General features: G+C 44.8%; 1 protein-coding gene across 1 annotated transcript in view; it reads left to right on the forward strand.

Annotated features, from left to right (window-relative positions):
* LOC142292300 (N-acetylated-alpha-linked acidic dipeptidase 2-like) overlaps positions 1–25,618 on the forward strand; it is a 122,568-nt gene that overhangs the window by 71,661 nt on the left and 25,289 nt on the right. Inside the window, exons 13-15 of the mRNA XM_075337571.1 lie at positions 7,103–7,170; positions 14,393–14,484; positions 18,647–18,737. Of these exons, the coding sequence (XP_075193686.1) occupies positions 7,103–7,170; positions 14,393–14,484; positions 18,647–18,737 (251 nt within the window). The remainder of the gene's footprint in view (positions 1–7,102; positions 7,171–14,392; positions 14,485–18,646; positions 18,738–25,618) is intronic.

Below are 25,618 nucleotides of genomic sequence, written 5' to 3' on the forward strand. Positions count from 1 at the left end.
TTTTAATTCAAGCAGCATGATAGAGGGATATCAGCTGCCTTGTCCTCGGTGACACTTTCTCCTGATCTAAGGAGAGGATCACTGATATGATGTAAATACGTCATTTTGTGGCAAAGCTGAAATTCAATGAAAATGAAGATTTTGTGATTTAAATTAATTTTCATGGCAAGGAATCACTGCAACATTTTTGCAATTCATCTGATCACTCTTCATAACAATCTAGAGTTAATGCAAATTGCCAATATAAAACCAGAAACAGAAAACTGCGTGAAAACCAAAATTTGTGTCTGTCTCAAAACTTTTGGACATGACTGTAAGATGTGACATATTTATAGTTCTCTTGGACATCAGCTATATATTTTGGCTGTTTGAGGATGAAGGGTCCCTCATCTATGATGTCCATATATCCGACTATGATACAAGTGCATCTCAATAAATTAGAATATCATCAAAAACTTAATTTATTTCAGCAATTCAATACAAAAAGTGAAACATATACAGTATATTATAGAGTCATTACACACAGAGGATCTATTCCTATATATTATATAGTCATTACACACAGAAGGATCTATTTGTATATATTATATAGTCATTACATACAGAGGGACCTATTCCTATATATTATATAGAGTCATTACACACAGAGGGATATATTCCTATATATTATGTAGAGTCATTACACACAGAGAAATCTGTTTCAAGTGTTTATTTCTGTTAATGTTGAGGATTATGGCTTACAGCGAATGAAAACCCAAAAGTCATTATCTCAGAAAATTAGAATAGTTAATACCATAAAACACCTGCAAAGGCTTATAAAGCATGTACAATAGTCCCTTAGTCTGGTTCAGTAGGCTACACAATCATGGGGAAGATGGCTTGCTTGACAGATGTCCAGAAGGCAGCCATTGACAAACTCCACAATGCGGGTAAGCCACAAAAGGTCATTGCTAAAGAAGCCGGCTGTTCACGGAGTGCTGTATCCAAGCATATTAATGGAAAGTTGAGTGGAAGGAAAAAGTGTGGTAGAAAAAGGTGCACAAGTAACCGGGATAACCATAGTCTTGATAGGATTGTTAAGAAAAGGCAATTCAAAATTTGGTGGCGATTCACATGGAGTGGACGCTGCTGGAGTTAGTGGTTCAAGAGTCACCACACACAGAGGTATTCAGGACTAGAGATGAGCCACCCCCCTAGTGTTCGAGTTCGGTTCGGTTCGTCGAACGGCGGCTTAGTTTGGCGAACGTTCGATGAACACCTTTGAACCCCATTGAAAACAATGGCAGGAAAACACAAACACATACAAACACATTATACAGTTAATAAACATTGCCATTACACTTACAGGTCCCCGCGATGCGTCCTGCACTCTGTCTCCCGCCGCTTTTCCTTCCGATCATCGCTGCGCCCTCCTGGTAACCAGCACTGATGATAGGACCTTCCATGACGTCGTCATAGCATGTGACCAGTCACGTGTCTATTATCTCATTGGTTACAGACTGGTCACATGGCTAGACGTCATGCTAGGCCCTGTCAGTGCATCTCTCCGGTACGCGGTGCTCGTTTGAGCATCTCCGTATACCGGCGAGATGCCCTGGCACATGGTCGGCTTCCCCGTTCCTGCATGTCGGCGCTCTTTACTGAGTCAGCCCACATGCAGGGACTGGCTGCCACAGCCGGTGAATTGCGGCACCGGGAATCACGTGATCGGAGCACCGTTGCTATAGTAACCCACCTGTCAGATTACTTTAGCAACAGTGGCAGCGGTGACATCACCGCTTACAACCCGCAGCCTCTGCTTACTCACTGAGTGATTAGACTGTACTGGAGCAGCAGCGTCTTCCTCCCATGCAGGGCTGTCTGATGTAGCAGAGCTGCATGGGTTGAAGGAGAAAGAAGACAAGGATCATGGAGGGGAGAGAGGGAGTAATAAACATGGAGTCTCTAAGTGTGTCTGTGTATTTATTTCTATTAAAGTATTTTTTTCTCTGTGTGGTGTCTTTTTTTTTTCTTCTTTAACCCTTTATTGGAGATTCTTAATGGCCGGGTCAAACTTGCCTGACATTAAGAAGCTCTGGCTTAATACTGGCTAGTAAAACAAAGCTAGTATTAACCCATTATAACCCAGCAAGCCACGCGGCTTCAGGGCTGCTGGAAGACTTGGATACAGCGCCAGATGATGGCGCTTCTATGAAAGCGCCATTTTCTGGGGCGGCTGCGGACTGCAATTCGCAGCAGAGGGGCCCAACCTGTGCTGCGGATTCCAATCCCCAGCTGCCTAGTTGTACCTGGCTGGACAAAAAATTGGGGCGAAGCCCATGTCATTTTTTTTCTCAATTATTTCATGAAATCCATGAATTAATTAAAAAAAAGGGCTTCCCTATATTTTTAGTTCCCAGCCGGGTACAAATAGGCAGCTGGGGGTTGGGGGCAGCCGTACCTGCCTGCTGTACCTGGCTAGCATACAAAAATATGGCGACGCCCACGTCAGTTTTTTGGTGGGCAAAAAACTCCTGCATACAGTCCTGGATGGAGTATGCTGAGCTTTGTAGTTCTGCCGCTGCTGTCTGCTCTCCTGCATACACTAGTGAATGGAGCATGCTGAGCCTTGTAGTTCTGCTCCCCCTGTCTCTCCCTCTAGCATACAGTCCTGGATGCAGCATGCTGAGCCTTGTAGTTCTGCAACTGCTGTCTGCTCTCCTCCATACAGACAGACAGCAGCTGCAGAACTACAAGGCTCAGCATACTCCATCCAGGACTGTATGCTAGAGTTTTTTGCCCCCCAAAAAAATTACGTGGGCTTCGCCATGTTTTTGTATGCTAGCCAGGTACAGCAGGCAGCTACGGGCTGCCCCCAACCCCCAGCTGCCTATTTTTACCCGGCTGGGAACCAAAAATATAGGGAAGCCCTTTTATTTCTTTTAATTTTTTCATGGATTTCATGAAATAATTGAAAAAAAAAACGACATGGGCTTCTCCCCAATTTTTTGTCCAGCCAGGTACAACTAGGCAGCTGGGGATTGGAATCCACAGCGGAGGGTGCCCATGCTTTCTGGGCACCCCTGCTGCAAATGGTGCTGTATCCAACTCTTCCAGCTGCCCTGGTGACGGGTGGCTCGCTGGGTAATAATGGGGTTAGGGCTAGCTGTATATGATCAACTGGCCCTAAGCCCGAAATTCATGGTGTCATGCCAATATTAGACATGGCCACCATGAATTTCTAGTACAGATAAAAAAAAACACAACACACAGAAAAATATTTTTATTAGAAATAAAACAACATAATTAGTGACTCCATCTTTATTGAAATAAAGAACCCCCCTCCGCAGTAATCCTGGGTCAAGGGTCCCACGCCGTCCAATCCGGATCCAATATCATCTGATCGGTTTGCTGGAAGGCAAAGCGATCAGATGATGTGTCAGGTTCAAGGGCCTGAATCACGTCACACAGCAGCTGATTGTATAAACGGCTTTTATACAATCAGCTGATGCATCAGTGAAAAAAAAACCCCAAAAAAACCAAACTACACACTTCTGTGCAGACTCCTGTCCGACAGCAGCAGCTGATAGTTTAGCCGGCCGGGCGGTAAAAAGCCGGCCTTCCCACTCGACTTAGTGTCAGCTGATTCCGTCAGGTGACCGCATCAGCTGATCATCACCAGGTCTGAGAGAGAGAAAAGAGAGGAGAGAGAGAGGAGAGAGGAATGCAGCCTCATTCCGTGAACTGCTCCGATTTTAGAGGTGTGTCCCGCGGCTCACAGCTGATGTCCGGTTTCTCCCCTCAGTGCATAATTAAATTAAATTATAATTATAAATAAATAATTTATAATTTAAAATTAAAAATAAATTAAATTCTTGGCCGGGACTCGAACTCATGAACTAATTCTCCTTAGGCAGTAGCTCTAACCATTGAGCCACTGCCTCTAATGAAAAGCATAGGAAGATTTGGTAATATTGACCTCTATATTGCAGTAGAGAATCCAAGAATGGACGGACGGACGGGCGGGCGGACGGGCAAACACCGGCACTACCGCACTCATCACTGCACACACGCAGGCACCTTCGCCCCAATCGTCACCGCACACGGAGGCATTACCTCAGTGACGTCTCCGCTGACAGCGCGGCTCACTTCATTGCTTCATAGATCTGACACAATAGTGCTCCTGTTCTACTGCCGCTCCTGTCAGCTTCATGTAGCAGAGCTGGATGCGTCGTGGGACCTCTGTGGATTACGTCGGACCTGGAGGGGTATTTGGGGATTTTAATAAAATGGTGAAAGAGGGTGTTTTTTTGTCTTTTATTCCAAATAAAGGATTTTTCGCTGTGTGTGTTTATTTACTTTCACTTACCTTCCATGATTAATCTGTATCTCGGAGAGACACCTGCCATGATTAACCCCTTATTACCTCAATTGCCACTGCACCAGGGCAATTCGGGATGAGCGGGGTAGAGTCCCGGTACTGTCACATCTAATGGATGCGGCAATTCCGGGCGGCTGCTGGGTTATATTGTTAGGGTGGTGGGCTCCCCATAACATGGCGTTCCCCATCCTGACAATACCAGCCTCCAGCCGTGTGGCTTTATCCTGGCTGGTATCAAAATTGGGGGAACCACATTTTTTTTTTTTATTATTATTTACTGCACGATATAGACCCGCTCACCGGCGGCTGTGATTGGTTGCAGTGAGACAGCTGTCACTCATCGTGGGGGCGTGTCTGACTGCAACCAATCATGGGCGCCGGTGGGCAGGGAAAGCACGGAATACCAGATTGAATAATGAAGCGGCAGCCATTTTGAAAAGAGGAAAAGCCGCCGGAGCTTTGTGACAGCCGTGCAGCGAGGGGCCCGTGATCGGTGAGTAGGAAAGAGAGAGGGATTGTGCTGGGGACGCAGGACGCATGCAGATAGCAACGTGTGCACATACTTACTGTGAAAAGCCACGCTTTTGGTGATTGAACCATTATCGAACGTAACTTGAACAGCCGAACTTGAAGCAAATCGTTCGAGTTCGTCGAACTACTCGAACACCCCCCAAAACCACTCGAATTTGAAATTGGTGAACCGTTCGAATCGAACAACTCTATTCAGGACGTTGGCTACAAGTGTCGCATTCCTTGTGTCAAGCCACTCATGACCAATAGACCACGCCAGAAGCATCTTACCTGGGCCAAGGAGAAAGAACTGGACTGTTCTCAGTGTCCAAGGTGTTGTTTTCAGATGAAAGTAAATTCTGCATTACATTTGGAAATCGCGGTCCCAGAGTCTGAAGTATGAGTGGAGGCCACAATCCAAGCTGCTGGGGTCTAGTGTGAAGTCTCCACAATCAGGGATGGTTTGGGGAGCCATGTCATCTGCTGGTGTAGCTCCACTGTGTTTTATCAACACCAAAGTCAGTGCAGCCGTCTAGCAGGAGAAATTTTACAGCACTTCATGCTTCCCTCTGCCGACAAGCTTTTTGGAGATGGCAGTTTTATTTTCCAGCAAGACTTGGCCCCTGTCTACACTGCCAAAAGTACCAATACCTTGTTTACTAACCACAGTATCAATGTGCTTGATTGGTCAGCAAACTCTCCTGACCTAAACCCCATAGAGAATCTATGAGAGACACGAGAGGCAACAATGCAGACAAGCTGAAGGCGGCTACCAAAGCAACCTGGGCTTCCATAACACCTCAGCAGTGCCACAGGCTGATCCCCTCCATGCCACATGATGCAGTAATTCATGCAAAAGGAGCTGTGACCAACTATTGAGGCATTTACTGTACAGTAGGCGCCAACATTTCTGAGTGTAAAATCATTTTTTCACTTGGTCTTCTAGAATATTCTAATTTTCTGAGATAATGACTTTTGGGTTTTCATTGGTTGTAAGCCATAATCATCAACATTAACAGAAATAAACACCTGAAATAGATCCCTCTGTGTGTAATGACTCTATATAATATATAGGAATAGATCCCTCTGTGTGTAATAACTCTATATAATATATAGAAATAGATCCCTCTGTGTGTAATAACTCTATATAATATATAGGAATAGATCCCTCTGTGTGTAATGACTCTATATAATATATATAGGAATATATCCCTCTGTGTGTAATGACCCTATATAATATATAGGAATAGATCCCTCTGTGTGTAATGACCCTATATAATATATAGGAATAGATCCCTCTGTGTGTAATGACCCTATATAATATATAGGAATAGATCCCTCTGTGTGTAATGACTATATAATACATAGGAATAGATCCTTCTGTGTGTAATGACTCTATATAATATATAGGAATAGATCCCTCTGTGTGTAATGACTATATAATATATAGGAATAGCTCCCTCTGTGTGTAATGACTCTATATAATATATAGGAATAGATCCCTCTGTGTGTAATGACCCTATATAATATATAGGAATAGATCCCTCTGTGTGTAATGACTCTATATAATATATAGGAATAGATCCCTCTGTGTGTAATGACCCTATATAATCTATAGGAATAGATCCCTCTGTGTGTAATGACTATATAATATATAGGAATAGATCCCTCTGTGTGTAATGACTATATAATACATAGGAATAGATCCCTCTGTGTGTAATGACTCTATATAATATATAGGAATAGATCCCTCTGTGTGTAATGACCCTATATAATATATAGGAATAGATCCCTCTGTGTGTAATGACTATATAATATATAGGAATAGATCCTTCTGTGTGTAATGACCCTATATAATATATAGGAATAGATCCCTCTGTGTGTAATGACTATATAATATATAGGAATAAATCCCTCTGTGTGGAATGACCCTATATAATATATAGGAATAGATCCCTCTGTGTGTAATGACTCTATATAATATATAATAAACACATGAAATAGATCTCTCTGTGTGTAATGACTCTATATAATGTGTTTCCTTATTACTGAAATAAATTAACTTTTTGATGATATTCTACTTTATTGAGATGCTCTTCTTTATGAAAATAGTTACCACAGTATCTGGAGAACCAGAGGGTTCTGAATCTTACCTAGAACTCTCTCTCGTTTTCCAGCCTACTTATCCCATTTTTATTTTTACATTTTACTTTAATATATTTTTCTTTTCAGGCAACTACACACTAAGAATTGATTGTACCCCATTGTTGTACAAACTAGTGTATGATGTGACCAAACAGGTGAGTTTTTAGGAGTAACCCTGGATAGGGGGTAGGTGATAACAATTGATCCAGAGAATGGGGCTCCACTGCCAGAATCGAATGGTGGCCACATATGCACCTCTTCTCTACTTTCCATTGTTTCTGCTGTCAGTATTCATTGGTATAGGTAGCTTTCCTGCTGGATTTACATCTCCTCCCCTTTAGGATCCAGCGGAGCTCACCTTCCACCCAGCTTCTGATTATCAGTATTCTCTTGGTGCTTAAATACTCCCATCTTCCCTGGACTTGTGGTGGTGATATTATTCAGGACATTGAAGCTCTGGTTGCAAGCAGGTGGCTTGTACTCCTCTGTGGTATCGTAGCTGTAGGTTTGCTGAACTTCTACCGGAGTCATCTGTAGATAAGTAGTTCATGCATTTTTCCCCTTGTGTCTTCCTTTGTTTATTGGAGTTGACTAAGAGCTCATCCCATCTGTTCCCTGATTAGGGTCCAGCACTAGGGATACCTAGGGTCAGGTATCAGGTTCTGCACCTATGCGCCGAGCCGATCTAGGGTGGTGAGGGACAAGCGGTAGGTTTGTTCAGGGGTCCTAATCTCTCCCTTCCATAGTCACAGGGTTTCCCTCCTCTTCCTTTTCGCCTTTCACTTGGTACTTCCCCGTATCTAGCGTGACATACCCTCAGCGCAGTGTATTGTAGTGTGTATGCGCAAATGGTCTTTGACCTTTCCTTGCGCCTGCGCATTACAGTACTTTGCTCTGCCCTCAACTTGGCAGAGAGAAGTGCGCCTGCACATGAGCGCAATGGAGACCTCTGTGTGGATGATGTAGGATATGTCATCCACATAAAGAAGGGGCAAGGCGATCACTGGAAGAGAGGAGGCACCTGACCAAGATCGGCAACGTCCATCAGACCGGACCGTTACGCAAGTGAGTCTAAAAGGGTTAGAATAACAGTTGATCTATGGCAGTGACCAGTGTAGGACTCCCACCGATCTGATATTGATAGTTTTACCTGATATTAACCCTTCAATGTCACATGACCCGACAATCGCTTTAAGGCCTCGTGCAGAAGACTGTGTTTTCTATCCGAATGCGATCAGACAAAATATTGGATCACACTCAGACCAATGTTATTCCATGGGGCAGTGCACAAACACAGAAACACAGATCCCACTCTGGTCAAACTTTGCCATCTGAAGAAGCCATAGTGCGAAACCTGTTAGTCTATTCCTCTGTATAATTGCTTTCTCTTGAGTATCTTTCAAGTATTGTCAAACTTATTTATTTTCTGCTCAGCTCAGACTTAATTAGTATGAGTATTTAGGGACGTTTGGGATCACCAGAACTTTAGTTAAAAGTTCAGTTTGGGACCCGGACTTGACCTGAAACCCATAAAAGTCAATGGGAACCCGAACGTCTGGGCTGTAAAATAGTCATAGTAAGGGTTAGGGGCTACAAGAGGAAGAAAAAGGGGGGAAGAGCAGGACAAATATGGATTGGGAATAAATTAAAATAAATGTGTTTACCCCCTATTTTTGATAAACCACACAGATAAAGCAGACAGCTGGGGGCTGCAATCTTCAGCTGTCTGCTTTACCTTGGCTAGTTATCAAGAATATAGGGGATCCCACGCCATTTTATTTATTTTTTTTTTTTACGATTATGTATTTAAATAATTAAATAAAACAGCATGGCATCCCCTCTTATTTTGATAACCAGCAAAGGTAAAGCAGACAGCTGCAGGATTTTTAGGCTGGGAATGACCTGATTACCATGGGCCTTCCCAGCCTGATAATACCAGCCCCCAGCTGTCTGCTTTACCTTGGCTGTTTATCAAAACTAGGGGGGACCCTGACAGTTTTTTACTTTCTTTATGGTTCACAGCATTTCTGCATGCAGTAAATCTTGTTGATTGACTGCGCTGCAGCCTTTCAAAAAACTTTATTAGCATACGAACAGCACCCGAACCCTGAACTGCTAGCAATATAGGGAAGGACTTTTTTGCTGCTGCTTTCTCTGGATGAGCTTCAGTCTACCTTATTATCAGACATACTTTTGTGAATATATATTTACATATTTATTTTGGTAATTTTGGGCTTAGGGAGTACATTTATTATTATGAGGCACACTGATATATACTGTATTTCTATAAAGTAGTAAAGAGGGAATTAAAAAGCCCAGGTAAGAAACATGCAGGAATACAGATTCTGCCAATTACAGCCTTCATATGATAAGATGAAAACCCAGGGAAAGTCTGTAAAATACAGCAGGAGGTATTTGAAGTCATCACTTCAGGTTTTGCAAATTTTGCAAGCAATAATCAATATGTCCACCGGATGGCACCAGCGTTCCACTGCCGGTATTGAGATTTGCCATTTCAATTTCCGACATTAATTTATGGTTTCAGTTTATTAATTTCACTTTCTGACTTAGTACGTATGTGGTTTAGTTTATCAACGTCCTATTTTTTATTTTTTTTTTATTTTTTGCGCCTTTCTGTGTTTTACTCGCCCAAAATTGGAAGAGATCCCAGCAAAAGCCAAGAGAAATATATTCCTTGTCCTGTTTTTTTTTTGCTTTAAACTCCCGTACTACAGTTTGCAATAACTTAAAAAGCTAGGCAGTGTTTTTAATTAATGGTGTATTATATACTGTGGAGACCCGAGGGTCAGTAGGTGTCTCATCCGCTGGCCTGGCTGTCTTCAAAAAGACCGTACGGACCAGGGCTCATCCCACTGAACGCCCGCACTCCTTCCCCGCGGGAAAAACACTATTCAGACAACAGGGTGAGGGAACCACACATTGGTAAGACTTTACTGTGTATGTAGGTAGAAAAAAGAATAAGCACTCACCGATTGTTGCTGTGTAGACAAGTGTACATTTATTTATTCATGCTTAGGAGTTACATGCTGTGACAAGCGGGGAGGGGGCGAGACATGACAGCACGTTAGACGACGGCCGTTTCGCACTCTCAGCACAGAGAGTGCGAAACGGCCGTCGTCTAATGTGCTGTCCTGTCTCACCCCCTCCCCGCTTGCCACAGCATGTAACTCCTAAGTATGAATAAATGTCCACTTGTCTACACAGCAACAATCAGTGAGTGCTTATTCTTTTTTCTACCTACATACACAGTGGAATTTTTTGTTGGCCTTTTGAATGAGCACTACGTAGCTGTGTTAGTCATTTCTGTCTAAGTCCCTTTGGGCAGCCTGTATAGGTTGCAGCAGCAAAAATCTAAATGTGAATTCCGATTGATATCCTCATCTAGAGTAGTGCCCTGTGTATTTCTTCTTCTTAATTTTACCCAATTGGTAAAACTTTATTGGGTCAACAACAGGCAAAAACATATTGTACATTCCCAGCAAGAACACAAGATGGTACAAGCAACAGAGTCTCACCCACTGGCCGACCAGGGATTAGAATCTTTGTGACTTCGAGGCGCTTTCAGGGCCAATTATCCCAGAGCAGCCCCCCGCTTTTGGCGAACAGCCACTTAGAGGAGGTAGCGGCAAACTTAAGGAGCTGACCGAACTCAACAAGGTATGTAGCCAAGTGAATGTAACAGTTCAGCATTGAGCACTGAAGAAGTTCTGTGATCCTCCAGCTGGAACTGTAAATCCTAGGCTGAAATCCTGTAGAATGAATCTTGAAGCTGTTCTGTGATTCCTCCAACTGGAACTGTTGCTCCTCGGCTGGGGTCATGTAGAATCTATCCCTGGTGACAGAGGCAAGGCCCTTTTATACCCCTCAGTTCTCTTACAGGATTGGTGGAGATGGCTGCTCTTCTTCTTTTTTTTTTTTTTTTTTTTGCTAGTTCAATCTTACTGCATAATATTTCTCCAAATTATGTAGTCAGAGGGGTTGAGGAAATACACATTTACAGACAATTGGGCTCCGATCAGTCTGACATGAGACAATGGCTAACGTCTCATGATTTAACAAACAAAGGAAACATGTCTGGCCTAATAAAGAACAGTTCACCCCCACACAAGTGGCCAAATGCTGAGCCATCACATATAGTGACCAATTAACACTGCCTAATCAATAAACAAAGATTTGGGGATCCTTTCCATAAGATTGGATCAGTGCTCTGAACTCCACCTTATCCTATTAATATTTGGTATACATTAGTCCTGGCAGGGGTATTTTTTTCCCTATTGATGGTCACGACAAATCATTGTGGTGGTTTGGAGCCTAAATGCTTTTGTTCTTCACTCATTTGCTCTTGCCAATATCAAATGTTAAATTAAAAAAGATTCTGGTCCCCCCTCCCTCCCATTGTTTCATTACCCATACTTCACTCTATAATTGGAAGAGAGTGTGGTCAGCCTCCCGCAGTCAGAGTTCATTGATAAAATATCATTGCCTGGAGCCACCACTATGGGGAGCTCACATTTACTCCTTTCCTACACGTGACTTACGTGTATATCCACTCCACATACAGTAAGGGCCCAGAATGCTGCACCCTAGGGAAAGCACATCGTAAATGCCACTGGGCTGATTATTTGTTCTGTATACAAATACTGCAAAGTTCAAATCCCCTACGGATTAAAAGGAATCCGTCATCAGGTTTTTGCTATGTAATCTGAGGACACAATGAAGTAGGGGCTGAAACACTGATTTCAGGGATGGTTTACTTATTAAGCTGTGTGCTGCTGTTTCAATACAGTGAGTGTTTCATCAGCAGTAGATTAGCACAATCGGACTAGCTGTCTGCGTACCTCCTAGTCCAACTACACCCACATCACTGATAAGCAACTCATTGTCAATATACAGTGTACACATAAATCTGTTAATCAGGGATGTGGGCGAGGTTACCTTTCTCAGCTCTGCTGCACTGCTACATCTGAAAACTATGATTGTGTCATGGTTGTCTTCCTATTTTTAGAGACTAGTGACAGCTTTAGGACTGGAGCCTTCCATCTCCATCTGCGACTCTACATTTATATGTTGTTTTGTTTCTCTTGGTGCTGAAACAGTTAATGTTAGTGTTGCTGTTAGCAGCTTTCCAGCAGGGCAGGTTAGCTGCAGCTGCTCTGTAGCCCACACCCCTTTGTGTTCAAATAGTAGGGTTTCCCAGCAGTCTTTGCTGATTATACAAATCCATGTGTATGCTGGCCGCCTTGGTGGAAGGAGCAGCTGTGGATTTGTCCTGAAGTTGTATCTTCTCCATGTTGGGTGTTATTCCCCTGTTTTCTCACCTTCCCTATTGTATTAATGCAGCGGTGGGCTGCACTTCCCACTCACTAGCCAGGACTCTTTAAGAGTCTTTTCAGGGCTTCAGGTTCCTCCTCGGCCCAAAAAAAAAAAAAAAAAAAAAATATATATATATATATATAATATAATATATTTATTATATATATATTATATTATATTATATATATATATATATATTTTTTTTTTTTGTCCAGAATTCCGATTTTATTTTTTTTTTTCCATCCCCACTATAAAAATGTTGTTTATTTTTCTACTATGAGTGAAATATGTGGAAAAGGGTTAAGTCTTTTGGATAATCTGATGATTTGCCTGGATGAAATCTGAGGATGCATCAGAGATCTCAGACTGACACCGTTTGGGTTCAGTATTCCTTATTATATGTGATTCGTGCCCAGGATGGCGGCGTCTGAAAGCTTTTCTCTCTTATCTACCTTTCCATTCTCCCACGCTGCCGTGGTTAGCCAGTCAAATACATCAGATTTATTGAAAGAAATCACAAAAAAAGAGGACACCGTGCCGGTCCTGCGCACACAGAGTTTATAATTTAATATCCTCTTATCTTCTAGTAGTTTTATTTTTGCCTTCAGCTTAAAAAAAAAAAGACATTAAAGAAAAATACAAATATTAATTTTCTCTGTAATCCAAATTGAAAATTGATGTACATGAATGTATCCATAGGAAACACGTCCCTTTAACTTGCACTTTATTTAAAGGGTAACTGTACTTGCAGGTAACTTTTCACAGTAATCTGGAATTTGTGTTTAAAGGAAGAATAAAACTACTCGGGTCATTATATGACTGCATTTCAGTCTGTTTCCCCCTATGCAGTCTACGTATCTAATATTCACTTTTCTCTGAGCTAGTGAGTGGAGACTAGCTGCTTTCATGCCTCCTATGCAAAGCACACAGGGATGGATTCCAGCTCTTAATTCCCTAGTCAGCATACAAAAGGACAAAACAGTAGCACTGAGGAATTTATATAGCAGTAGTAATCAGTGTAGATGTGAATTCAGCTCTGGGATGAGGTAAAAGTCTTGCTAGTAAGCTCAACACGATCCTTCTGTCCCCCTTTGCTTGTTTTCTCTCTCTCTTCCTCTGCACACAGAGAGATTTAGCAGTAGCATTGAGACATTTATACAGGAGTAGCAATCATTGTAGATGTGAATCCAGCTCTGGGATGAGGTAAAAGTCTTGCTAGTAAGCTCATCATGATCCTTCTGTCCCCCTTTCCTTGTTTTCTCTGCTCACAGAGAGATGTAGTAGCAGCAGCACTGAGAAATGTATACAACAGTAGTAATCAATGTAGATGTGAATCCAGCTCTGGGATGAGGTAAAAGTCTTGCTAGTAAGCTCAGCATGATCTTTGTGTCCACCTCTGCTTATTTTTTCCCTCTCCTTGTCTGTACACAGTGAGATCTAGCAGCGGCATTAAGGAAATTATGCAGCAGTAGTAATCGGTGTAAATGTGAATCCAGCTCTGGGGTGAAGTAGAAGACTTGTTAGAAAGCTCAGCACAATCTTTCCATGTTTCCCCCTGCTTGTTTTCTCACTTTACTCCTCACTCCAACTCCCCTTTCCATAGAATATAATAGGGCATGTAACCTCATACCTCACTTTGCTCACAATTTGTTTTGCCTTGAGACGATGTAGTTGATCTGGGTGTTTTTTTTTTAGAGTGGATGATGAGCTCAAGAGGCAATGGGGAGGAGAGAAATGGCTCATAAATGGAGAAACAAGCAGAATTCACTTATATATTGCAAAGTTTCTTATATTTGCCTGTATTATTCAGTTCTGAAAACTTTGATGATATGATCCCCTTTTAAGTCTGTAACGAGTAGATCTGTAAAATGATTTCATGATCGAAATATTTAATGATATCAATTGGTGCCCCTTGTGGACAGGTCTGGAACAGATAATACAGCAATTAAAGATATTTTAGTTTATTCTAGCAACTCTGAGCCGGAAATCAGGCGTTGTATCATTGGGGAGTTCTTTGGTCATTGCAGTGTTTTGTTTTTGCAGATCACTAGTCCGGATGAAGGCTTCGAGGGCAGATCACTATATGACAGCTGGTTACAGAAGGATCCATCTCCGCAAAAGAAAGATCTACCAAGGTATTATCATTATTAAAGGAGCAGTTTATATAGTGGGGAGGGGTCCCCATCCAGACGTCCCATGTATTAGTGGAGACCAAGGGTCTCTCGCTCTAGAAACCAAAAGTGCACCTTGTCACAAAGAGCCTGGAAATGTAAAAAAAAACAAAAAAAAACGATTATAATGATGGTGCATTTTTGCCGCGATTTTGCCTTGTTTTTGTAACGAGTTTTTTAAAGGAGAAACAAAGTATCACAGGATAGGATAATTGATAGCTAGAATAGATGGATAGATAGAAAAAATAGATCATATAGAATAGATAATAAGAAAGAATAGAAAGAAATAACAGACTAGCTTAATAACAGGATAGCTAGCTTGGCCAGCTATTTTTTTTAATTCTTGGGGTAAAAAAATGACGTAGGGTCCCCCTCATTTTTCATATCCAGCTCAGGAACAGCAGCAGCTGCGGGCTGCAACCCTCAGCTCTCTGCTGTATCTTGGTTGGTTATGAAAAATAGAGGGGATCCCACACTTTTTTTTTTATTAAATTATTTGATTTATTTAAAAAAAAAAAAATGACGTGGGGTCCCCCTCATTTTTCTGAAACCAGCCAAGGTACAGCAGACAACTGGGGACTGATATTATTAGGGTGTGAAGGGCCGTCGTTATTTGGCCCTTTCCAGCCTAACAATAGCAGCCCACAGCCATCGCAGAAGTGGCGCATCCATAAGATGCACCAATTCTGGCGCTGGGCCCGGCTCTTCCCAATCCATGGTGCAGTGGCAATTTTGGCAATAAGTAGTTAATAAAAGCCCACAGCTGCTACTAAGCTATAGATTAGTGATGGCAGGCATCTATGAAATTCCCCACATCACTAATCTGTAAGTGCAAGTAAATAAACACAAATATCCAAAAAATCCTTTATTTGAAATAAAAGACTAAAAAGCACCCTCTTTCACCACTTTATTAACCCCTTAAACACCCCTCCAGGTCCGACGTAATCCACATACAGTCCCACGGCGTTTCAGCTCTGCTACATCCCTGTCTTGTCACAACGAGCGTCAGAGAACACGTCTGCCCGCTATGAGCTCCATGCAGCAAGTTAAGTGACCAGCACGATAAGCGATGACGTCACTCGGGTGATTTGCGGTCACAGCGGGAGTCCATGAGTCCTGGAGTCCATGAATGAAGCGAGCTGCAGATGGAGCACTTACTGGAGTGACGTTACGTGGCTCACTTCCGTCGCGGCAGCCTAATTTGTGGTCACAGGTGGTAGGACTCCAGCTGTGGCCACAGGTAACCTGAGTGATGTCACCGCTTATCGCACGGCTCACTTCACTTGCTGCGTGGAGCTCACAGCAGGCAGTCTTGTTCTATGGTCCTTGCTGTGAGCGTCAGATGTAGCAGAACTAGAAATGTCATGGAACCTCATGTGCGTTAAGTCGGACCTGGTGCGGTGTATGGGGGGCTAATAAAGTTGGAGAAAGACGGTCCTTTTTTGTCTTTTATTTCAAATAAAGATTTTTAGGTGTTTGTGTTTATTCACTTTCACTTACAGATTTATGATGAGGGGTGTCTTTTAGACGCCTGCCATGACTAATCTAGGACTTAGTGGCTGCTGTGGGCTGCCATTAACTCCCTCATTACCCCGATTGCCACCGCACCAGGGCAATCAGGAAAAGCTGGATAAAGTGCTGGGACTGTCGCATCTAATGGATGCGGCAATTTCGGGTGGCTGCTGAATGATATTTTTAGGAATCCAAGATACAACAAGGCATTCTTCAGGGTATACTTTAAACAAAAAGTTTATTTTCAAATGAATTTTGTTGTGAACATGTGACGTTTCGGCCACGTAGTGGCCTTCATCAAACAACTCACAAAATTGTATGTGCTGGAGCAAATATATGCAGCAATGTATATTAGCACAGTATGGAGCAGCGTCTTATGCAAAAAGACCAAGGTCAGTAAGAAAATAGTAATGTAAAGAATTTTAAGATGCACCTAGTAACAGGAGACAGCGACAAATGTTTGTTTCATTTTTTTAGTTTTCATAATTTTGCTACACTATTTCTCAGTACATTATTTTGCAAAGTGAATGGTGTCATTTAAAACTAAGGCCTGTTTTTTTTGGGGGGGGTTAAGGCTCTTTTCTTTATTTTTGTTTTGTTCGTTGCCTATTTTTGCACCAAATTTTTAAAAAATGTCGAGAATGTTTATGAACAAAGCAAAAGTCACAAAATGGGGCAGAATTGGACAAAAATAATGTTGTACTGTAAAATAAGGCTAGTTTCACACTTGCGTTGAACGGCATCCGTTGCATTGCGTTGTGTGACGGATGCAATGGCTGGGTTGCATATAATGGCGCAACGGATCGTACAAAACAACGGAAAGCTTTTTTTTTTCTTTACAGTTTTACCGGCGGCAGACTATTGTGTACGATCAGCTGATCACCCGGCTGCCGGGCGCTCAGCTGATCGCTCTCAATAGCCGGCTGCCGGGCGCTCAGCTGATCGCTCTCAATAGCCGGCTGCCGGGCGCTCAGCTGATCGCTCTCAATAGCCGGCTGCCGGGCGCTCAGCTGATCGCTCTCAATAGTCGGCTGCCGGGCGCTCAGCTGATCGCTCTCAATAGCCGGCTGCCGGGTGCTCAGCTGATCGCTCTCAATAGCCGGCTGCCGGGTGCTCAGCTGATCGCTCTCAATAGCCGGCTGCCAGGCGCTCAGCTGATCGCTCTCAATAGCCAGCTGCCAGGCGCTCAGCTGATCGCTCTCAATAGCCGGCTGCCGGGCGCTCAGCTGATCGCTCTCAATAGCCGGCTGCTGGGCGCTCAGCTGATCGCTCTCAATAGCCGGCTGCCGGGCGCTCAGCTGATTGCTCTCAATAGCCGGCTGCCGGGCGCTCAGCTGAGCGCTCTCAATAGCCGGCTGCCGGGCGCTCAGCTGAGCGCTCTCAATAGCCGGCTGCCGGGCGCTCAGCTGATCGCTCTCAATAGCCGGCTGCCGGGTGCTCAGCTGATCGCTCTCAAAAGCCGGGTGCTCAGCTGATCGTTTGGCCACCAAGAGACAAAATAAAGTTTCTGTGATTAAAAAAAAAAAAAAGATGAGCATGCGCAGTGAAAAATAAAGGATTCCGCCGCTCAAAAAAACGTTACATGCTGCGTTCCTTCCGCCCGGCGGAAGCAACGCAGCGTCAGCCAGCGGAAGCAACGCAAGTACTTTTGGCACAATCTGTCATCCATAAAAGTCTATGGGAAACAGCGGAATCCGTTAACGGATTCCACTGTTTTCCAAAAGGGCGCATTGCGCCAGAAGGTAATTAACGCAAGTGTGAAACCAGCCTAAATCAGGCAGGGACCGGAGCGGAGACGCACCAAATTTTGCAACTTTCTAAAAAAAAAAGTTTCAATGCATGAATCATACAAAAACAGAAAAAACAGGTGAACACTAGTGATGAGCGAGTATGCTTGTTACTACTCGGTACTCGCACGAGTATCACTGTACTCGGGCTACTCGGCGGGGACCGAGTAATCTCGCAATACTCGTGCTGTACTCGTGGTCTTCATGTTGGCGCTCTTTTTAGAGCCAGCCCTTATGCAGGGATTGGCTGGCAGAGCACTGCAATGCCACAGCCCTGTTGTGGAATTGCAGTGATTGGCCGGCCCTCACAGCATGACCGTGCCTTTAGCCCGACACTTCCCCGCTCGGCTACGGCCCCTCCCGCACTCCACTCCGCGTGTATATATATATGCACGCTTACACACACACGCACGTTTTTTTTTTTAATTTACAGTTTTATGGTTTCTACATGCTGCCGGTGGTCATTTCAGAATAATACTCGGGTCCCCCATAGGATAACATTGGGCTCGGTGCTCGGGCCGAGTACACGAGTATCTTGGGATGCTCGGCCCGAGCCTCGAGCACCCGAGCTTTTTAGTACTCGATCATCACTAGTGAACACATAAAACTAGACTTAAAAAATAAACAAAAGGCACAAATAGAATAATTCCGTGAAAACAAAAAAAAAGGCACAAAACTAGCCGGACAAAAACAGCCGCAAAGGCAATGAATCAAGTAGTTTATTCTGTAGGAAAGTAGAGTCTGCAAATCTTGTGTCTTAGTTTATACTGTAAGGCGCGGGCACTAACCACCGACGTTCTGGGCTCATACTATCCTCTAATCTGCAGAATTAATAAACTTGGATCCGGCAGTGACTTTGAGGCTTATTTCCAGCGTCTAGGAATTGCGTCTGGAAGAGCTCGTTATACCAAAAATCGGGTGAGTGTACCGCTATTATGTCACCTGGGAAATCCTGAATTATTCCTAAATATACATTGCTGTATCTGTGTACACCTATGTAATGTGGCCAGCACATCATGCTCCGTCTAGTATGGGGATATCATGAACACGGCTGCTTTTTTCCAAAAAACAGCGCCATACTTGTTAACCGGTTGAGTGTGGTACTGCGTCTCAGTCTTTATTTATTGCTTCAAGGGAGGTGTAATACCAGATACAGACAGGAGGGGGAGTGTTACTGGACAACCCCTTTAGTGGACCACTCCTGGAACCACACCAGAAGGTTCAAGTGTCCTTCTACCAAAGTGACAGGGAGACTATAAGACTATAGAGATCCTTCCGTTGTGGTCTATACGTGTAGATGAATTGTCATGAAGTTGAGCACCTTACGAGTTCCATGATGATGGCAGCGTTGGAAGAGTATGCTGACTTTGTAGGAAACCGTGACCTGTCCGTCCATGTGAGCTAGTAATAACAGATATATACAGTCAGGGCCAGAAATATTTGGACAGTGACACAAGTTTTGTTATTTTAGCTGTTTACAAAAACATGTTCAGAAATACAATTCTATATATAATATGGGCTGAAAGTGCACACTCCCAGCTGCAATATGAGAGTTTTCACATCCAAATCGGAGAAAGGGTTTAGGAATCATAGCTCTGTAATGCATAGCCTCCTCTTTTTCAAGGGACCAAAAGTAATTGGACAAGGGACTCTAAGGGCTGCAATTAACTCTGAAGGCGTCTCCCTCGTTAACCTGTAATCAATTAAGTAGTTAAAAGGTCTGGGGTTGATTACAGGTGTGTGGTTTTGCATTTGGAAGCTGTTGCTGTGACCAGACAACATGCGGTCTAAGGAACTCTCAATTGAGGTGAAGCAGAACATCCTGAGGCTGAAAAAAAAGAAAAAATCCATCAGAGAGATAGCAGACATGCTTGGAGTAGCAAAATCAACAGTCTGGTACATTCTGAGAAAAATGGAATTGACTGGTGAGCTTGGGAACTCAAAAAGGCCTGGGCGTCCACGGATAACAACAGTGGTGGATGATCGCCGCATACTTTCTTTGGTGAAGAAGAACCCGTTCACAACATCAACTGAAGTCCAGAACACTCTCAGTGAAGTAGGTGTATCTGTCTCTAAGTCAACAGTAAAGAGAAGACTCCATGAAAGTAAATACAAAGGGTTCACATCTAGATGCAAACCATTCATCAATTCCAAAAATAGACAGGCCAGAGTTACATTTGCTGAAAAACACCTCATGAAGCCAGCTCAGTTCTGGAAAAGTATTCTATGGACAGATGAGACCAAGATCAACCTGTACCAGAATGATGGGAAGAAAAAAGTTTGGAAAAGAAAGGGAACGGCACATGATCCAAGGCACACCACATCCTCTGTAAAACATGGTGGAGGCAACGTGATGGCATGGGCATGCATGGCTTTCAATGGCACTGGGTCACTTGTGTTTATTGATGACATAACAGCAGACAAGAGTAGCCGGATGAATTCTGAAGTGTACCGGGATATACTTTCAGCCCAGATTCAGCCAAATGCCGCAAAGTTGATCGGACGGCGCTTCATAGTACAGATGGACAATGACCCCAAGCATACAGCCAAAGCTACCCAGGAGTTCATGAGTGCAAAAAAGTGGAACATTCTGCAATGGCCAAGTCAATCACCAGATCTTAACCCAATTGAGCATGCATTTCACTTGCTCAAATCCAGACTTAAGACGGAAAGACCCACAAACAAGCAAGACCTGAAGGCTGCGGCTGTAAAGGCCTGGCAAAGCATTAAGAAGGAGGAAACCCAGCGTTTGGTGATGTCCATGGGTTCCAGACTTAAGGCAGTGATTGCCTCCAAAGGATTCGCAACAAAATATTGAAAATAAAAATATTTTGTTTGGGTTTGGTTTATTTGTCCAATTACTTTTGACCTCCTAAAATGTGGAGTGTTTGTAAAGAAATGTGACAATTCCTACAATTTCTATCAGATATTTTTGTTCAAACCTTCAAATTAAACGTTACAATCTGCACTTGAATTCTGTTGTAGAGGTTTCATTTCAAATCCAATGTGGTGGCATGCAGAGCCCAACTCGCCAAAATTGTGTCACTGTCCAAATATTTCTGGACCTAACTGTGTGATATAGGGGCAGGTCCATGAGGTTGGCAGTAACAGAACATGTTGACCCTTTGATGATGGGAATTCAACCAACAGTAGAGGAAGAGTGTGCAAGTCGTGTGGGAGACAGTGACTTGTCCATTCATGTAATGCATTGACTGCAATTATTAGAGGTCTGTATATGCAGTACAGTGCCTTGTGAAAGTATTCAGCCCCCTTGAATTTTTCAACCTTTTCCCACATTTCAGGCTTCAAACATAAAGATAAAAATGTTAATATTCTGGTGAAGAATCAACAACAAGTGACACAATTGTGAAGGTGAACAAAATTTATTGCTTATTTTAAACTTTTATAAAAAATAAATAACTGGAAATTGGGCGTGCAATATTATTCATCCCCTGTAAGTTAATACTTTGTAGCGCCCCCTTTTGCTGCAATTACAGCTGCAGTCTCTTGGGGTATGTGTCTATCAGTTTTGCACATGGAGAGGCTGAAATTCTCGCCCATTCTTCCTTTGTAAACAGCTGGAGCTGAGTGAGGTTGGATGGAGGCGTTTGTGAACAGCAGTTTTCAGCTCTTTCCACAGATTCTCGATTGGGTTCAGGTCTGGGCTGTGACGTGGCCATTCTAACACCTGGATGAAGGGAATTTTGTTACTTACCGTAAATTCCTTTTCTTCTAGCTCCTATTGGGAGACCCAGACGATTGGGTGTATAGCACTGCCTCCGGAGGCCACACAAAGCATTACACTAAAAAGTGTAAGGCCCCTCCCCTTCTGGCTATACACCCCCAGTGGGATCACTGGCTGCTCAGTTTTAGTGCTAAAGCAAGAAGGAGGAAAGCCAATAACTGGTTTAAACAAATTCACTCCGAAGTAACATCGGAGAACTGAAAACCGTTCAACATGAACAACATGTGTACCCGAACAAAACCAACAATCCCGAAGGACAACAGGGCGGGTGCTGGGTCTCCCAATAGGAGCTAGAAGAAAAGGAATTTACGGTAAGTAACAAAATTCCCTTCTTCTTCGGCGCTCCATTGGGAGACCCAGACGATTGGGACGTCCAAAAGCAGTCCCTGGGTGGGTAAAGAAATACCTCATGTTAGAGCTGCAAAGACAGCTTTCCCCTACGGGGAGGTAACTGCCGCCTGCAGGACTCTTCTACCTAGGCTGGCGCCCGCCGAAGCATAGGTATGCACCTGATAATGTTTGGTGAAAGTGTGCAGACTCGACCAGGTAGCTGCCTGGCACACCTGTTGAGCCGTAGCCTGGTGTCGTAATGCCCAGGACGCACCCACGGCTCTGGTAGAGTGGGCCTTCAGCCCTGATGGAACCGGAAGCCCAGCAGAACGGTAGGCTTCAAGAATTGGTTCTTTGATCCATCGAGCCAGGGTGGCTTTTGAAGCCTGCGACCCTTTGCGCTTACCAGCGACAAGGACAAAGAGTGCATCCGAGCGGCGCAGGGGCGCCGTGCGGGAAATGTAGATTCTGAGTGCTCTCACCAGATCTAACAAATGTAAATCCTTTTCATACCGAAGAACTGGATGAGGACAAAAGGAAGGCAAGGAGATATCCTGATTAAGATGAAAAGAGGATACCACCTTAGGGAGAAACTCCTGAATGGGGCGCAGCACTACCTTGTCCTGGTGGAACACCAGGAAGGGAGCCTTGGATGACAGCGCTGCTAGCTCAGACACTCTCCGAAGAGACGTGACCGCCACTAGAAAGACCACTTTCTGTGAGAGACGAGAAAGTGAAACATCCCTCAGAGGCTCGAAGGGCGGCTTCTGGAGAGCAACTAGTACCCTGTTTAGATCCCATGGATCTAACGGTCGCCTGTACGGAGGGACGATATGACAAACCCCCTGCAGGAACGTGCGCACCTGAGAAAGTCGTGCTAGACGCTTCTGAAAAAACACGGATAGTGCCGAGACTTGCCCTTTAAGGGAGCCGAGCGACAAGCCCTTTTCCAACCCAGATTGCAGGAAGGAAAGAACAGTAGGTAACGCGAATGGCCAGGGGGATACTCCTTGTGCAGAGCACCAGGATAAGAAAATCCTCCACGTTCTGTGGTAGATCTTAGCAGAAGTGGGCTTCCTAGCCTGTCTCATGGTGGCAACGACTCCTTGGGATAATCCTGAAGACGCTAGGATCCAGGACTCAATGGCCACACAGTCAGGTTCAGGGCCGCAGAATTCCGATGGAAAAACGGCCCTTGGGACAGTAAGTCTGGTCGGTCTGGTAGTGCCCACGGTTGGCCGACCGTGAGATGCCACAGATCCGGGTACCACGACCTTCTCGGCCAGTCTGGGGCGACGAGTATGACGCGGCTGCAATCGGATCTGATCTTGCGGAGCACTCTGGGCAAGAGTGCCAGAGGTGGGAACACATAAGGGAGCCGGAACTGCGACCAATCTTGCACTAAGGCGTCTGCCGCCAGAGCTCTTTGATCGCGAGACCGCGCTATGAACGTCGGGACCTTGTTGTTGTGCCGCGACGCCATTAGGTCGACGTCCGGCACCCCCCAGCGGCGACAGATTTCCTGAAACACGTCCGGGTGAAGGGACCATTCCCCTGCGTCCATACCCTGGCGACTGAGGAAGTCTGCTTCCCAGTTTTCTACGCCCGGGATGTGAACCGCTGATATGGTGGATGCTCTGTCCTCCACCCACAACAGAATCCGCCGGACTTCCTGGAAGGCTTGCCGACTGCGTGTCCCTCCTTGGTGGTTGATGTATGCCACCGCTGTGGAGTTGTCCGACTGAATTCGGATCTGCTTTCCTTCCAGCCACTGCTGGAAGGCTAGTAGGGCTAGATACACTGCCCTGATTTCCAGAACATTGATCTGAAGGGTGGACTCCTGCTGAGTCCACGTCCCTTGAGCCCTGTGGTGGAGAAAAACTGCTCCCCACCCTGACAGACTCGCGTCTGTCGTGACCACTGCCCAGGATGGGGGCAGGAATGATCTTCCCTGTGATAATGAGGTGGGAAGAAGCCACCATTGCAGAGAGTCCTTGGCCATCTGGGAAATGGAGACTTTCCTGTCCAGGGAAGTTGACTTCCCGTCCCATTGGCGGAGAATGTCCCATTGAAGTGGGCGCAGATGCAACTGTGCAAACGGGACTGCCTCCATTGCTGCCACCATCTTCCCTAGGAAGTGCATGAGGCGCCTTAAGGAGTGCGACTGACCATGAAGGAGAGACTGTACCCCTGTCTGTAGTGACCGCTGCTTGTCCAGCGGAAGCTTCACTATCGCTGGCAGAGTATGAAACTCCATGCCAAGGTACGTTAGTGATTGAGTCGGTGACAGATTTGACTTTGAAAAGTTGATGATCCACCCGAAAGTCTGGAGAGTCTCCAGCGCAACATTCAGGCTGTGTTGGCATGCCTCTTGCGAGGGTGCTTTGACAAGTAGATCGTCCAAGTAAGGGATCACCGAGTGTCCCTGGGAGTGCAAGACTGCTACCACTGCCGCCATGACCTTGGTGAAAACCCGTGGGGCTGTCGCCAGACCAAATGGCAGAGCTACGAACTGGAGATGTTCGTGTCCTATCACAAAACGTAGAAAACGTTGGTGCTCTGTAGCAATCGGCACGTGGAGATAAGCATCTTTGATGTCTATTGATGCAAGGAAATCTCCTTGAGACATTGAGGCAATGACGGAGCGGAGGGATTCCATCCGGAACCGCCTGGCATTCACATGCTTGTTGAGCAGCTTTAGGTCCAGAACAGGACGGAACGAGCCGTCCTTTTTTGGAACCACGAAGAGATTGGAGTAAAAACCTTGCCCTTGTTCCTGAAGAGGAACAGGGATCACCACTCCTTCTGCTCTTAGTGAGGCCACCGCCTGCAGAAGAGCATCTGCTCGGTCGGGATGTGGGGAAGTTCTGAAGAACCGAGGCGGAGGACGAGAACTGAACTCTATCCTGTACCCGTGAGACAAAATGTCTGTTACCCACCGGTCCTTGACCTGTGGCAGCCAAATGTCGCAAAAGCGGGAGAGCCTGCCACCGACCGAGGATGCGGAGGGAGGAGGCCGAAAGTCATGAGGCAGCCGCCTTGGAAGCGGTTCCTCCGGTTGCTTTCTTGGGGCGTGAGTGAGCCCGCCAGGAATCTGAGCCCTTTTGCTCTTTCTGAGTCCCTTTGGACGAGGAGAATTGGGCCTTGCCGGAGCCTCGAAAGGACCGAAACCTCGACTGCCACCTCCTTTGTTGAGGTTTGCTTGATCTGGGCTGGGGTAAGGAGGAGTCTTTACCCTTGGACTGTTTAATGATTTCAGCCAATTGCTCACCAAACAGTCTGTCTACAGATAGTGGTAAGCTGGTTAAACATTTTTTGGAAGCAGAATCCGCTTTCCATTCTTTTAACCACAAGGCTCTGCGCAAAACCACCGAGTTGGCAGACGCCATTGAGGTACGGCTCGTAGAGTCCAGGACAGCGTTGATAGCGTAGGTCGCAAACGCAGACATTTGCGAAGTTAAGGACTTCACTTGCGGCACTGCTGGACGTATGATAGAGTCCACCTGTGCCAGACCAGCTGAAATAGCTTGGAGTGCCCACACGGCCGCGAATGCTGGAGCAAAGGACGCGCCGATAGCTTCATAGACAGATTTCAACCATAGGTCCATCTGTCTGTCATTGGCATCTTTAAGTGCAGCCCCATCCTCCACTGCAACTATGGATCTAGCCGCAAGCCTGGAGATTGGGGGATCCACCTTTGGACACTGGGTCCAGCGTTTGACCA

Source organism: Anomaloglossus baeobatrachus, chromosome 2, assembly GCF_048569485.1.
Source record: "Anomaloglossus baeobatrachus isolate aAnoBae1 chromosome 2, aAnoBae1.hap1, whole genome shotgun sequence".
In the NCBI taxonomy this organism is placed as follows: domain Eukaryota; kingdom Metazoa; phylum Chordata; class Amphibia; order Anura; family Aromobatidae; genus Anomaloglossus; species Anomaloglossus baeobatrachus.